The sequence below is a fragment of the Salvelinus alpinus genome, chromosome 18 (assembly GCF_045679555.1).
Source record: "Salvelinus alpinus chromosome 18, SLU_Salpinus.1, whole genome shotgun sequence".
NCBI lineage: Eukaryota > Metazoa > Chordata > Actinopteri > Salmoniformes > Salmonidae > Salvelinus > Salvelinus alpinus.
Window position 1 is genome coordinate 49,909,329 of NC_092103.1, and position 15,865 is coordinate 49,925,193.

The following is a 15,865-nucleotide window of genomic DNA, read 5'->3' on the forward strand; positions in this document are numbered from 1 at the left end:
GGTTTAATCTGTACAGCCCAGTGCTAGCTAGAGCCAGAGGTTTAATCTGTACAGCCCAGTGCTAGCTAGAGCCAGAGGTTTAATCTGTACAGCCCAGTGCTAGCTAGAGCCAGAGGTTTAATCTGTGCAGCCCAGTGCTAGCTAGAGCCAGAGGTTTAATCTGTACAGCCCAGTGCTAGCTAGAGCCAGAGGTTTAATCTGTACAGCCCAGTGCTAGCTAGAGCCAGAGGTTTAATCTGTACAGCCCAGTGCTAGCTAGAGCCAGAGGTTTAATCTGTACAGCCCAGTGCTAGCTAGAGCCAGAGGTTTAATCTGTACAGCCCAGTGCTAGCTAGAGCCAGAGGTTTAATCTGTACAGCCCAGTGCTAGCTAGAGCCAGAGGTTTAATCTCTACAGCCCAGTGCTAGCTAGAGCCAGAGGTTTAATCTCTACAGCCCAGTGCTAGCTAGAGCCAGAGGTTTAATCTGTGCAGCCCAGTGCTAGCTAGAGCCAGAGGTGTAATCTGTACAGCCCAGTGCTAGCTAGAGCCAGAGGTTTAATCTGTACAGCCCAGTGCTAGCTAGAGCCAGAGGTTTAATCTGTACAGCCCAGTGCTAGCTAGAGCCAGAGGTTTCATCTGTACAGCCCAGTGCTAGCTAGAGCCAGAGGTTTCATCTGTACAGCCCAGTGCTAGCTAGAGCCAGAGGTTTCATCTGTACAGCCCAGTGCTAGCTAGAGCCAGATGTTTAATCTCTACAGCCCAGTGCTAGCTAGAGCCAGAGGTTTAATCTGTACAGCCCAGTGCTAGCTAGAGCCAGAGGTTTAATCTGTACAGCCCAGTGCTAGCTAGAGCCAGAGGTTTAATCTGTACAGCCCAGTGCTAGCTAGAGCCAGAGGTTTCATCTCTACAGCCCAGTGCTAGCGAGAGCCAGAGGTTTAATCTTTACAGCCCAGTGCTAGCTAGAGCCAGAGGTTTAATCTGTACAGCCCAGTGCTAGCTAGAGCCAGATGTTTAATCTCTACAGCCCAGTGCTAGCTAGAGCCAGAGGTTTAATCTGTACAGCCCAGTGCTAGCTAGAGCCAGAGGTTTCATCTCTATTGCCCAGTGCTAGCTAGAGCCAGAGGTTTCATCTGTACAGCCCAGTGCTAGCTAGAGCCAGAGGTTTAATCTGTACAGCCCAGTGCTAGCTAGAGCCAGATGTTTAATCTGTACAGCCCAGTGCTAGCTAGAGCCAGAGGTGTAATCTGTACAGCCCAGTGCTAGCTAGAGCCAGATGTTTAATCTGTACAGCCCAGTGCTAGCTAGAGCCAGAGGTTTAATCTGTACAGCCCAGTGCTAGCTAGAGCCAGATGTTTAATCTGTACAGCCCAGTGCTAGCTAGAGCCAGAGGTTTAATCTCTACAGCCCAGTGCTAGCTAGAGCCAGAGGTTTCATCTGTACAGCCCAGTGCTAGCTAGAGCCAGAGGTTTAATCTGTACAGCCCAGTGCTAGCTAGAGCCAGAGGTTTAATCTGTACAGCCCAGTGCTAGCTAGAGCCAGAGGTTTAATCTGTACAGCCCAGTGCTAGCTAGAGCCAGAGGTTTCATCTGTACAGCCCAGTGCTAGCTAGAGCCAGAGGTTTAATCTGTGCAGCCCAGTGCTAGCTAGAGCCAGATGTTTAATCTCTACAGCCCAGTGCTAGCTAGAGCCAGAGGTTTAATCTGTACAGCCCGGTGCTAGCTAGAGCCAGAGGTTTAATCTGTACAGCCCAGTGCTAGCTAGAGCCAGAGGTTTAATCTGTACAGCCCAGTGCTAGCTAGAGCCAGAAGTTTGAAAGTTAAGAGACTCGATTAGCGACGACTTCCTGTAACTTGAGACAGAAACATGGAGAATAAAGCTGTAGCTGGATAGAAACCATACTCCTTTATTCCACGTCACAGGGCGGCGCGCCGGCCTTCTCCAAACTGGACTACGCTGTGGCCTGGTTCATCAGAGAGTCCATGACCGTCCAGATCTTCCTGTCGGCCCTGTGGGACCCCACGATCAGCTGGAGGACGGGGCGCTACAGGTTACGATGTGGGGGTACGGCCGACGAGATCCTGGACGTATAGCTGTACTGCATGAGTCCCACCTACAGGGACAATACCCTGGGTCCAGTCACCCCCAGGGGCTAGAGACAATACCCAGACACAGACTGAGTCCGTGTCCCGGGCAGCACCCTATTTCCCTACATAGTGCACTTTCTGACCTGGGCCCACACTTGCCCATACTTTCTGCTCTGCTCAACAGTAGTGGACTATAAAAGGAGTAGGTTACCATTCGGGACGCGGACAAAGAGATGGTAACGTTGAGAAGAAGAAAGAAACGGCTATGGAATCATCCAAAGTGTTTGGCTGTTTTTTAACCTGCGTGTTAAAATGTTTTCATTCTTTATGTTACTGTTGCTTGTCTTTCCCGTTTTTTAATTTAAAACTCTTGCTTGGACGATTCTCCAATAGGGAGACCGGGCCCATGGCAAGAGATAAGCGCTGTGTCCTAAATGCACCCTATTCCCTATATAGTGCACTACTTCTGACCAGAGTCCAATGGTCCTTTTGTGGGAGAGAAGGGATGTGTCCTAAATGCACCCTATTCCCTATATAGTGCACTACTTTAATCCAGAGCCCTATGGGCCCTATAAAGGGAATAGGGTGCCATTTGTAAATAGGGTGACTCTTCAGCCAGGCTTTAGGGGTAAGATGTGCACTTCTTACTGTAAGCTTCACTGGGCTATCATTAATATGTTGGTACAATATCGCTAAGTCTCAAGCAGCACTAACTAGAATCAAATTCTCCACTCACTTTAAAAATATATATTTTTAAATATGAGAACTACTGAAAACTGCAATTTATGAAGTCCCTTTGCTCCGTTTTGTTGTTGTTGCCTGGTCAGATTTATTTTCAAGCCATGTGCTGGTACTCTGATCTGTATTTATCTGAGCCGACAAGATCACAGCTGTACTTACTCATCAGGACTTTCCTGCTTAGCTCCTGGAGAGTTACTTCCTGGTTGTGCAAGGTTTTTATTACAACCCAGCACTAACACACTTTGGGTCTGGACCATGGATTAGCTGATTGGGTGTGTTTTAGTGCAGGGTTGGAACAAAAGCCGACCCTACAGTATGACGCTCAGTTCCGCCTTCACTCCTGTGAAGTTCCCCTGTCTGGTCTGTCATTTAATCACAAGAAGACGGGCAGCAACACAAAGTTTAGGCTGAAACATTTTGGGGGTTTAAAAGTTTTTTCCTATCTTCTGCCTCCATTTCATTTCATTCGTGTCACATTGTGTAGTGTGGAAGTTCTATAGCTGTAGGGTGTGCGTCCACAATGGTACCCTATTCCCTATTGTTTACTGCTTTTGACCTGGTCCCATGTAGCTCTGTAGTGCACTATGTAGGGTGAACAGGGTTCCATTTGTGACACAGACTAGGTCTTTTGTCGTGTGACTGTATACATAATGTGACTACTGTGCTACCAGGCTTAGACTCTGGGGTTGGATGGCAAACCTATACATACGAGAGAATACCTTTTTAAAGTGAATACTTTTTATATCTATATTATTTATATCTCTCCCTCGCTCCCTCTCTCTCACTGCCCATGTAGTCTCTCTCTCTCTCTCGCTCTCGCTCTCTCTCTCTCTCTCTCTCTCTCTGCCCATGTAGCCTGCCTCCCTCTCTCTCTCTCTCTCTCTCTCTCTCTCTCTCTGCCCATGTAGCCTGCCTCCCGCTCTCTCTCTCTCACGTAGCCTCCATGCCTCACTCTCACGTAGCCTCCCTGCCTCACTCTCACGTAGCCTCCCTGCCTCACTCTCACGTAGCCTCCCTGCCTCTCTCTCACGTAGCCTCCCTGCCTCTCTCTCACGTAGCCTCCCTGCCTCTCTCTCACGTAGCCTCCCTGCCTCTCTCTCACGTAGCCTCCCTGCCTCTCTCTCACGTAGCCTCCCTGCCTCTCTCTCACGTAGCCTCCCTGCCTCTCTCTCACGTAGCCTCCCTGCCTCTCTCTCACGTAGCCTCCCTGCCTCTCTCTCACGTAGCCTCCCTGCCTCTCTCTCACGTAGCCTCCCTGCCTTTCTCTCACTCTCACGTAGCCTCCCTGCCTTTCTCTCACTCTCACGTAGCCTCACTCTCACGTAGCCTCCCTGCCTCTCTCTCACTGCCCACGTAGCCTCCCTGCCTCTCCCTCTCTCTCTCCCTCCCCAGGCTGTCTGGACATAGAGCAGTATTGTGAAGTCAGATAATCAGCTGCTATTCATTATTCTATGAGATGAATCAGTAGAGTGTTAACATGTTGAGCTCAGAAAGTCCCTGGATGTGTCCCAAATTGGACCAGAGCCCTGGTCAAAAGTAATGCACTAAATAGGGGATAGGGTGCAATTTGGGACATAGACCCAATGATGAGCCAGATAATCCTAATCAGGTCTGGGGGGGAGAGAGGTCATGAGGAATATATAGACAGGTCTAATGACTATATACAGACAGACAGACAGGTCTAATGACTATATACAGACAGACAGACAGGTCTAATGACTATATACAGACAGACAGACGGGTCTAATGACTATATACAGACAGACAGACAGACAGGTCTAATGACTATAGACAGACAGACAGGTCTAATGACTATATACAGACAGACAGACGGGTCTAATGACTATATACAGACAGACATACAGGTCTAATGACTATATACAGACAGACAGACAGGTCTAATGACTATATACAAACAGACAGACAGGTCTAATGACTATAGACAGACAGACAGACAGGTCTAATGACTATATACAGACAGACAGACAGGTCTAATGACTATAGACAGACAGACAGACAGGTCTAATGACTACAGACAGACAGACATGTCTAATGACTAGACAGACAGACGGGTCTAATGACTATATACAGACAGACAGACAGGTCTAATGACTATAGACAGACAGACAGACAGGTCTAATGACTATTTACAGACAGGTCTAATGACTATATACAGACAGACAGGTCTAATGACTATAGACAGACAGACAGACAGACAGGTCTAATGAGAAGGTTCTGGGTGCCTCCCACTCCCAAAACGAAACGGCAGCTTTGATTTTAGTTACCTCAGCAAGAGGTTTTCCGCTGGCTAAAAGTGTAGTGGACAAAGTAACCCTGTGCCACAACCATGCACCATATTTACAAATGACCGGCAGACTACGTTATCAGCACAGTGATTATTGTGACCTGTCGACTGACTGAAGGAAATACGATATTTATTAAGTCAAAAGAGAGGCCACGTGACCTCAGAACAACCTCAATTCGTCGGGTCATGGACTCTACAAAGGTGTCGAAAGCGTTCCACAGGGATGCTGGCCCATGTTGACTCCAATGCTTCCCACAGTTGTGTCAAGTTGGCTGCTGGATGTCCTTTGGTTGGTGGACCATTCTTGATACACCCGGGAAACTGTTGAGTGTGAAAAACCCAGCAGCATTGCAGTTCTTGACACAAACTGGTGCGTCTGGCACCGACTACCATACCCCGTTCAAAGGCACTTAAATCTTTTGTCTTGTCCATTCACCCTCTGAATGACACACATACACAATCCATGTCTCATTTGTCTCAAGGCTTAAAAATCCTTCTTTAACCTTGTCTCCTCCCCTTCATCTACACTGATTGAAGTGGATTTAACAAGTGACATCAATAAGGGATCATAGAGTTCACCTGGATTCACCTGGACAGTCAATGTCACGGAAAGAGCAGATGTTCCTAATGTTTTGTACTCTCAGTGTATAGGGAATAGGGTGCCATTTTGGGATCCCCCCCCCCCCCCGCCTGATAGATACGACTAAACAGAACCATATAATTTCGTCATGACCAGGCTAGGGAGATAGCGGTCTGACGTGGTGCAACACCAGGGTCTTAGCCCAGGGAAGGTCTCAGACCGGACACCAGGGTCTTATCCCAGGGAAGGTTTCAGACCGGACACCAGGGTCTTATCCCAGGGAAGGTCTCAGGCCGGACACCAGGGTCTTATCCCAGGGAAGGTCTCAGGCCGGACACCAGGGCCTTATCCCAGGGAAGGTCTCAGGCCGGACACCAGGGTCTAAGCCCCAGGAAGGTCTCAGGCCGGACACCAGGGTCTTATCCCCAGGGAAGCTCTCAGGCCGGACACCAGGGTCTTAGCCCAGGGAAGCTCTCAGGCCGGACACCAGGGTCTTATCCCAGGGAAGGTCTCAGGCCGGACACCAGGGTTTAAGCCCAGGGAAGGTCTCAGGCCGGACCAGGGATACAGTGAAAGAAGCCATTGAGATTCCAGAGCCCCGTCAATAACACAGAGTGAAGGCCAAATGGCACGCTATTCCCTATAAAGTGCACTAGTTTTTACTGGACCCTGGTCTCGTGATGGGCCCTGGTCAAAACTAGTACACTATGTGAGGAATATGGTGCCATTTGGGATGTAAAGATTGTCCTTAGTGACAAAGACAGAGGAAGCGAAAGTAACAGCAATAAGGAATACAGTTTCCTGAACGAGACTTTATTCCACTAAAACAGAATGGATTTAAGATGCATTATCTTCCTGTCTCGTATTGAAACATTTCAGATGATATTGAAAGATGGTTATGTAAATAAAAAAATAAAAACTTGTGTAGTTCAATAAGACTTAGAAAACAATTTTGAATGGAATAATGCCTGTAAATAATTGTTAGAATACTATTTGTTTAGGTTTCAAGTTAGAGCTGATTTAAGCCGTTTGAACAATGTTTGCTACTAAATAGGGAATAAGGTGCCATTTTTGGGACGATAGCCTAGGTGAGCATTTATATATGATCTGGCAGCCATCTTGCTTCATGGTTGGGAGTGACTATCAGAGCTGTATTCAGATTGCTGGTCTCCCTCTTTCAACTGTTCTCTTCATAAAGTATCATCTGATCACCTCATTGATTGACAAGTCTACAATGCACTGTACATTTCCTAGTTTAGACTTATTTTGTGTGTGTGTGCGCGTGTGTGTGTCCATGCTATTGATGGCCTTTTTTGAACATTGCAAATAAAAAAAGATTGTATTATTGTGATGTACTTTGGGGAACTGAACTAGTTTTACTATTTATGCCTGCGTCAGTCTCTATGAATATTACATACACTACCAGTCAAGAGTTTGGACACACACCTACTCATTCACGGGTTTTTCTTTATTTTTTACTGTTTTCTACATTGTAGAATAATAGTGAAGACATCAAAACTATGAAATAACACATATGGAATCAAGTAGTAACCCAAAAAGTGTTAAATATAAAATATATTTTGATTTGTTTGAGATTCTTCAAATAGCCACTCTTTGCCTTGATGACAGCTTTGCACACTCTTTGCAATTTTCTCAACCAGCTTCATGAGCTAGTCACCTGGAATGCATTTCAATTAACAGCTGTGCCTTGTTAAAGGTTAATTTTGAATTTCTTTCCTTAATGTGTTTGAACCAATCAGTTGTGTTGTGACAAGGTAGGGTTGGTATACAGAAGATAGCCTTATTTGGTAAAAGACCAAGTCCATATTATGGCAAGAACAGCTCAAATAAATAAAGAGAAACAACAGTCCCTCACTTTTTAAGATGTGAAGGTCAGTCAAACTGGGAAAATGTCAACTTTGAAAGTTTTTTCTTCGAGTGCAGTCTTCTGTACTCATGGAACAACTACCTACTAACGTGCTGACCACACAGCTCGCGAGCGTCGCTAAATAAATGTCTATCTACATGTTACTCATCGAACAACTACCAATCATTGCACCCACACTGCTCGTGCGTGGCCAGGCACTAAAATAGAAATTGGTTCTATTTGTGACCCTCAACGCACTGCAAGTCCGGCCTCTCCCATCTCCTCATTGGTTTATAGGAGCATATACCCACGTCCCATCTCCTCATTGGGTTATAGGAGCATTTACCCACGTGGGTGTTTTGAAAGATGAACTTAGGTCCACGCTCCAGTCGGTTGTAGTAATGCTGTAAAGTTGGTTGCCAACCGTCATATAAAGTCCAAACATAAAAAAGAAGCCTGAAGGAAGGAGGAAAGATTACGAGAAACAAATTCAGTTGACCGTTTTATCTGTGGATTAATTGTCGGAGTAGAGATCCTTGTGCATTTCAGGTAAAATAACAACACAATGTTTATATCCCAGGACAAATTAGTTAGCAACAACAATCTAGCTAGCTAAATTGCCATAAATGTTTCATTCTTTTTGACCTGTCCCCAAATTAATATAATTGGTTCAGAGTTTGTTTTGATATTTCAACCCGGGGTACCTGATCGCTTCTGGTGTGGGTGGACAACATCAACGTGTGGGTGGACAACATCAACGTGTGGGTGGACAACATCAACGTGTGGGTGGACAACATCAACGTGTGGGTGGACAACATCAACGTGTGTGGCGTTTGGTCAGCATGTGACAATTAAGTGACCTGATTTAAAATTTAAAAATTGTCTCATTGATACGATGTTGAGCATCATCATAACATCTAGCTCATGTTATAACTTGCTGTGATGTGTAGCAGGACATGAGGATAACTACCTAGTGACTGGTGATCAGGTGAAGTCATGAATCTAACTGGCAGGTTGGAGTATCAGGCCATGTTAATGTCCCAGCCTGGCAGTACTAATGGACCACAGTGTCAGTGTTTCTGCGTCCCAAATGGCACCCTATTCCCGATATAGTGCACTACTTTAGACCAAGGAAGGCCTATAGGGGTCAACGATAGACTAGCATTGTGTCCAAGGGGTGTACCTGTACATCAAGCTGCCTCACGCTTCAGAAAACAGGACATTCTGGCTTGGACAAGGCTACTTACCACAGGGCTCTGGTCTAAAGTAGTGCACTATATAGGGAATAGGGTTCCATAGGACTCTGGTCTAAAGTAGTGCACTATATAGGGGAATAGGGTGCCATCGGGCTCTGGTCAACAGTAGTGTACTATATTGGGAATAGGGTTCCATAGGGCTCTGGTCACAAGTAGTGCACTATATAGGGAATAGGGCTCTGGTCTAAAGTAGTGCACTATATATAGGGCAGAGGGCTCTGGTCTAAAGTAGTGCACTTTACAGTTACAGTCTTGTCTCATTGCTGCAACTCCCGTACAGACTCGGGAAGGTCGAGAGCCGTGCGTTCTCAGAAACACGACCCAACCAAGCCGCACTGCTTCTTGACACAATGCCCATCCAACCCGGAAGCCAGTCGCACCAATGTGTCGGAGGAAACACCGTGCACTGCGCCCGGGCCTACCACAGGAGTTTCTAGTGCACAATGGGACAAGGATATCCCTGCCGGTCAATATCCCTGCCTCCCCTAACCCGGACGACACTGGGCCAATTGTGCGCCGCCCCATGGGTCTCCCGGTTGCGGCCGGCTGCGACAGAGCTTGGACTCGAACCCAGAACCTCTAGTGACACAGCTAGCACTGTGATGCAGTACCTTAGACCACTGAAACATAGCCTGGGCTCTAACCAGGATGTCTAGTGGCACAGCTAGCACTGCGATGCAGTACCTTAGACCACTGAGCCACTCGGAGGGCCTAAAGGCCTCAGTCGAACAGAATGACAGATCTACATGTGAGCCACAAATCACATCAAATGTATTTATATAACCCTTCTTACATCAGCTGAAGTCACAAAGTGCTGTACAGAAACCCAGCCTAAAACCCCAAACAGCAAGCAATGCAGGTGTAGAAGCACGGTGGCTAGGAAAAACTCCCTAGAAAGGCCAAAACCTAGGAAGAAACCTAGAGAGGATCCAGGCTATGAGGGGTGGCCAGTCCTCTTCTGGCAGTGCCGGGTGGAGATTATAACAGAACATGGCCAAGATGTTCAAATGTTCATAAATGACCAGCAGGGTCAAATAATAATAATCACAGTAGTTGTCGAGGGTGCAGCAAGTCAGCACCTCAGGAGTTAATGTCAGTTGGCTTTTCATAGCCGATCATTAAGAGTATCTCTACCGCTCCTGCTGTCTCTAGAAAGTTGAAAACTCACAAGATTCATTCTGTCTTGTGTATTCAAATTGTGTATCTTATGTATTATACATATTTATTACGTTTGGTTGATACCATTACAAGCACGGCTTTGTGACACCTCGTTTATTTAAAGTTTGAAAATATGATGATATTTTCCCTCTAAATTGTGTAGGTATCTAATCTATTAGCAGAAAAACAAAGGCTGGACAAATGTGTTTAAAAAAAAGATGTTTTCCTTGTTTTTATTTATTGTTTACCTCTGTATTGTACAGCTGGAAACTGTCATCGCAAGAGAAATTAAAGCTTTATCGAACCATACCAAGGTGTACAGTCTTCATTGTATACGTATTGTTTTATATAATATAAATATTGTATTGGACCTCCGATATTATCTAACTACAGTGGTATTTTATATTGAGTTTAACCTATTTTCAACAGGAAGTAGTTGCAGGCAGGAAGTTGTCTCATTGTTTTCAAGAACATTTCTTGGTGTTCAAACTGGCTACAATCCACTGTCATCCCTGTGCTGAAAACTCTTTAGATGTCATAATCTGTATGTAGAAACATTCTTGAATATTATATCAGCACTTATGTGGCACTATTTAGTTTATTGGTACGTTTGCCTTGCTTTTAACGGAGTTAAAATTTCGCTAGCTAGCTACCTTTTAGAATTAGCCGCTCCCGTTGTAATGAATGGAATTTTGCTAGGCATTCAAGGGAACGGTAAATTATCACTGCTACACTGTTACAGGTGTATGCAAATGTGTATTTATGTTACAATCTACTTACGTTAAGCTATACTCACCTCTAAATTGATCCAAATTGTTACTATGGGATCAACTAAAGAGTGATATATTTTCATGGGTAACCTGTTTGACAGTATTATATTTAGCTTACCTGCTGTATATAAGGCTTCTTTTTTGTATTGCAGTTTCACACTTGATAATTGTACATTAAACCTGCCAAAGACAACACCTGCCTGCTCCTTGGAGGAGGAGTTTATGAAGAGTTTACCTGGCTGTTGGACACATGCTTATTGGGAGACTGAGGTCAAGTTGGTTTCCTATTCACACATTCGGACATTCAACAGGCATAACCCAAAAGCCATTTTAAGAATGTAAAAATCAATCAACTAATATACCGTTTGTTACAGAATCATCAAACTAGATATGATTTATTTTATACATGTCTAGCATACTTTTACAATCTTTGTTTTGAGTAGAAATTCATAAAAGTATGCTAGACATTCATAGAATAAATCACACCTAGATGTTTGTGACAATCGGTCAATTAGTTATTGATTTATACCACTTTTTAAATGGCATTTTATAGATTGTATGTATTTCTATCAAATCAAAACTGGAATTTTGTCTTCAAAACAAAGGTTGTAAAAGTATACTAGACATTTCTAGAATAAATCACATCTAGTTTGATGAGTCTGTGACAAACAGTGAATTAGTTATTGATTTTTACATTTTTAAATGGCTTTTGGCGAATGTTTGTTGAATGTCAATGTGTGAATGTAAAACCAACTTTACCTCAGTCATTGACCGTACGTTCAGCAATGACAATATTATTAGTTATTATATAGGTATTTATATGATTAGATATTATATAGATGTTTATATTATTAGTTATTATATAGGTGTTTGTGATTTAGTTATTATATATCTGTTTATTTGATTAGTATTTTCATATAGCTGTATATATGATTAGTTATTATATAGCTGTATATACTTTTATATTTTATTTAATCTTTATTTAACCAGGTAGGCTAGTTGAGAACAAGTTCTCATTTACAATTGCGACCTGGCCAAGATAAAGCAAAGCTGTATAAAAAAACAACAACACAGAGCTGCACATGGGATAAACAAACGTACAGTCAATAACACAATAGAACAATCTATGTTCAGTGTGTGCAAATGTAGTAAGATTAGGGAGGTAAGGCAATAAATATGCCATAGTGGCAAAATAATTACAATTTAGCATTAACACTGGAGTGATAGATGTGCAGATGATGATGTGCAAGTAGAGATACTGGGGTGCAAAAGAGAAGAAAAAAAACAAAACAATATGGGGAAGAGGTAGTTGGGTGTGCTATTTACAGATGGTGTGATCGGTAAGCTGCTCTGACAGCTGGTGCTTAAAGTTAGTGAGGGAGATAAGACTCCAGCTTCAGTGATTTTTGCAATTAGTTCCAGTCATTGGCAGCAGAGAACTGAAAGGAAAGGCGGCCAAAGGAGGTGTTGGCTTTGGGGATGACCAGTGAAATATACCTGCTGTAGCGCGTGCTACGGGTGGGTGTTGCTATGGTGACCAGTGAGTCCCTGTATAATATCCTATTGGTCCCTGTATAATATCCTATGGGTCCCTGTATAATATCCTATTGGTCCCTGTATAATATCCTATGGGTCCCTGTATAATGTATTTTATGTCCCTGTATAATGTCTTATGGGTCCCTGTATAATATCTTATGGGTCCCTTTATAATATCCTATGGGTCCCTGTATAATATCCTATGGGTCCCTGTATAATATCCTATGGGTCCCTATATAATATCCTATGGGTCCCTGTATAATGTATTTTATGTCCCTGTATAATGTCTTATGGGTCCCTGTATAATATCTTATGGGTCCCTTTATAATATCCTATGGGTCCCTGTATAATATCCTATGGGTCCCTGTATAATATCTTATGGGTCCCTTTATAATATCCTATGGGTCCCTGTATAATATCCTATGGGTCCCTGTATAATATCCTATTGGTCCCTGTATAATGTATTTTGGGTCCCTGTATAATATCCTATGGGTCCCTGTATAATGTATTTTGGGTCCCTGTATAATATCCTATGGGTCCCTGTATAATATCCTATGGGTCCCTGTATAATGTATTTTGGGTCCCTGTATAATATCCTATGGGTCCCTGTATAATATCCTATGGGTCCCTGTATAATATCCTATGGGTCCCTGTATAATATCCTATGGGTCCCTGTATAATATCCTATGGGTCCCTTTATAATATCCTATGGGTCCCTGTATAATATCCTATGGGTCCCTGTATAATATCCTATTGGTCCCTGTATAATATCCTATGGGTCCCTGTATAATATCCTATGGGTCCCTGTATAATATCCTATGGGTCCCTGTATAATATCCTATGGGTCCCTGTATACTGCCCTATGGGTCCCTGTATAATGCCCTATGGGTCCCTGTATAATATCCTATGGGTCCCTGTATAATATCCTATGGGTCCCTGTATAATGTATTTTGGGTCCCTGTATAATGTATTTTGGGTCCCTGTATAATATCCTATGGGTCCCTGTATAATATCCTATGGGTCCCTGTATAATATCCTATGGGTCCCTGTATAATATCCTATGGGTCCCTGTATAATATCCTATGGGTCCCTGTATAATATCCTATTGGTCCCTGTATAATGTATTTTGGGTCCCTGTATAATATCCTATGGGTCCCTGTATAATGTATTTTGGGTCCCTGTATAATATCCTATGGGTCCCTGTATAATATCCTATTGGTCCCTGTATAATGTATTTTGGGTCCCTGTATAATATCCTATGGGTCCCTGTATAATATCCTATGGGTCCCTGTATAATATCCTATGGGTCCCTGTATAATGTATTTTGGGTCCCTGTATAATATCCTATGGGTCCCTGTATTAAAGTACATTATTAACCTCTACAGCTCTGGATCCATCAGGTTGCCCGTATAGCTTGAAATATACTTATTCATGTTACCCTACCACAACTTATTGATAACTTTACATGTATAAGGGAAAGGAATGTAATATGTTAGGGGTCAAGGAAGGGTCAAGAGGTTCTAGGTGTGTAGAAAGTTACTGAGTGAGGAAAGTTAATATTCTGTTCAAATACAGTATATTCTTGTTGAATCTGAACGGTCCTAAGGAGGGAGGCAAAGGGCAACAGTCTAGTTTCAGTTCCTGATAAGGCAGACCAGTTGCTGAGGAACTGGGACCATGAGTGATGTGGAACTGAACTCCAGATAAGGTCAACAGATGAAGAGAAGCATGATGTTTTTCCCAGCTGTATGACCCAGTGGTTGAATAAACTTGGTTTCAGCTTTTTCTAGTTGTCCGTTTTAGTTTTTTTTAGTTTTTACTCTGTTTGTTCAGAACCTAACAGGACTCATTCCACCTACTGAGCCCCACCCTGTCTATTGTAAACCATTTCTCCATCCCATTCCCCCAGCTAATTAAGGGGAGAGATTGACTATAATTGATGTAGTCATTATTTTTTTCCGGTCAATTACTTATTTCATTATCCACCATCTTGTCCTTCAGCAGATCTCCCAGAAGGCTTTTGTGCAATCTCTCACTTCATGTTTACTCGCAATGTGTTCCCCTTTCTTCCCTTGTTCTCTTCGTCTTCTTTCGTGACCTGCGCCCCACCACCATAGTAAAGATGGTTATAACTAACCCTTTGTTTAATTTGTGACTATAACTCCCATGTGTGTGTCGGGGGGGGGGCATGTTACTCAAATATGATAGCCAGTCACAGCACTGCTTTTTGTTCCAATGCCAGTGATTGGCTAGCTAAATGAAAGTCAGAACCAATGTGACGTCTACACCGCCAGGTAGCTAGCCAGTAGCCACACTGCAACACGGAGGACTTCCCTTCAAGGCGTTTCTTATTTTAGGTAAGAAAGCTAGATAGCTAATTCAGGCTAATGCTATTTCAACGTGTTTTTTTGACGATCTCATTTATGTAAAGATTTGCCAGTGGATATCTGTAACTAATTTATCTAACGTCACTCATATAGGAACTAATGTCACACGTTGCGTTCATCCTAGCTACTGTACTATCAACTGGCTTGTTATATTAGGAAGCTGTAGATGCGAGGGGAAAACAAATCTATTGATATTATCTATAAAGATGATAAGGACATGAGGTAGCTAGCTAACTAAGGGTCAGGCTGTCTGGTCTGCAGTTGCGGTCGTTGCCATTGAAGATGAAGTAGGACAATCTTATTTTTTGATGAGCACGGCCTTATTTCTATTACAGCATATTGGGATGACTGTCATTCATATTCCATTCACCCAGTTCAATGTAACAGTGATAGGTTTAGGCTACTGTCATTCATATTCACCCAGTTCAATGTAACAGTGATAGGTTTAGGTTACTGTCATTCATATTCACCCAGTTCAATGTAACAGTGATAGGTTTAGGTTACTGTCATTCGTATTCACCCAGTTCAATGTAACAGTGATAGGTTTAGGTTACTGTCATTCATATTCACCCAGTTCAATGTAACAGTGATAGGTTTAGGTTACTGTCATTCATATTCACCCAGTTCAATGTAACAGTGATAGGTTTAGGCTACTGTCATTCATATTCACCCAGTTCAATGTAACAGTGATAGGTTTAGGTTACTGTCATTCATATTCACCCAGTTCAATGTAACAGTGATAGGTTTAGGTTACTGTCATTCATATTCACCCAGTTCAATGTAACAGTGATAGGTTTAGGTTACTGTCATTCATATTTACCCAGTTCAATGTAACAGTGATAGGTTTAGGTTACTGTCATTCATATTCACCCAGTTCAATGTAACAGTGATAGGTTTAGGTTACTGTCATTCATATTCACCCAGTTCAATGTAACAGTGATAGGTTTAGGTTACTGTCATTCATATTCACCCAGTTCAATGTAACAGTGATAGGTTTAGGTTACTGTCATTCATATTCACCCAGTTCAATGTAACAGTGATAGGTTTAGGTTACTGTCATTCATATTCACCCAGTTCAATGTAACAGTGATAGGTTTAGGTTACTGTCATTCATATTCCATTCACCCAGTTCAATGTAACAGTGATAGGTTTAGGCTACTGTCATTCATATTCACCCAGTTCAATGTAACAGTGATAGGTT

General features: G+C 43.1%; 1 protein-coding gene across 2 annotated transcripts in view; it reads left to right on the forward strand.

The window, feature by feature from the left end:
* LOC139544444 (ceramide glucosyltransferase-like) overlaps nucleotides 1–7,041 on the forward strand; it is a 61,370-nt gene extending 54,329 nt beyond the window's left edge. Inside the window, exons 9-10 of one of the 2 annotated variants that reach the window (XR_011668875.1) lie at nucleotides 1,900–4,852; nucleotides 5,025–7,041. Coding sequence is in view for 1 of the 2 variants with exons in the window: in XM_071351552.1 (XP_071207653.1) it covers nucleotides 1,900–2,070 (171 nt within the window). In the remaining variant the exon portion in view is untranslated. Of the gene's footprint in view, nucleotides 1–1,899 lie in introns of both variants that reach the window. The other variant, XM_071351552.1, reaches the window with a different exon arrangement.
* Nucleotides 7,042–15,865: the final 8,824 nt, after the last annotated feature.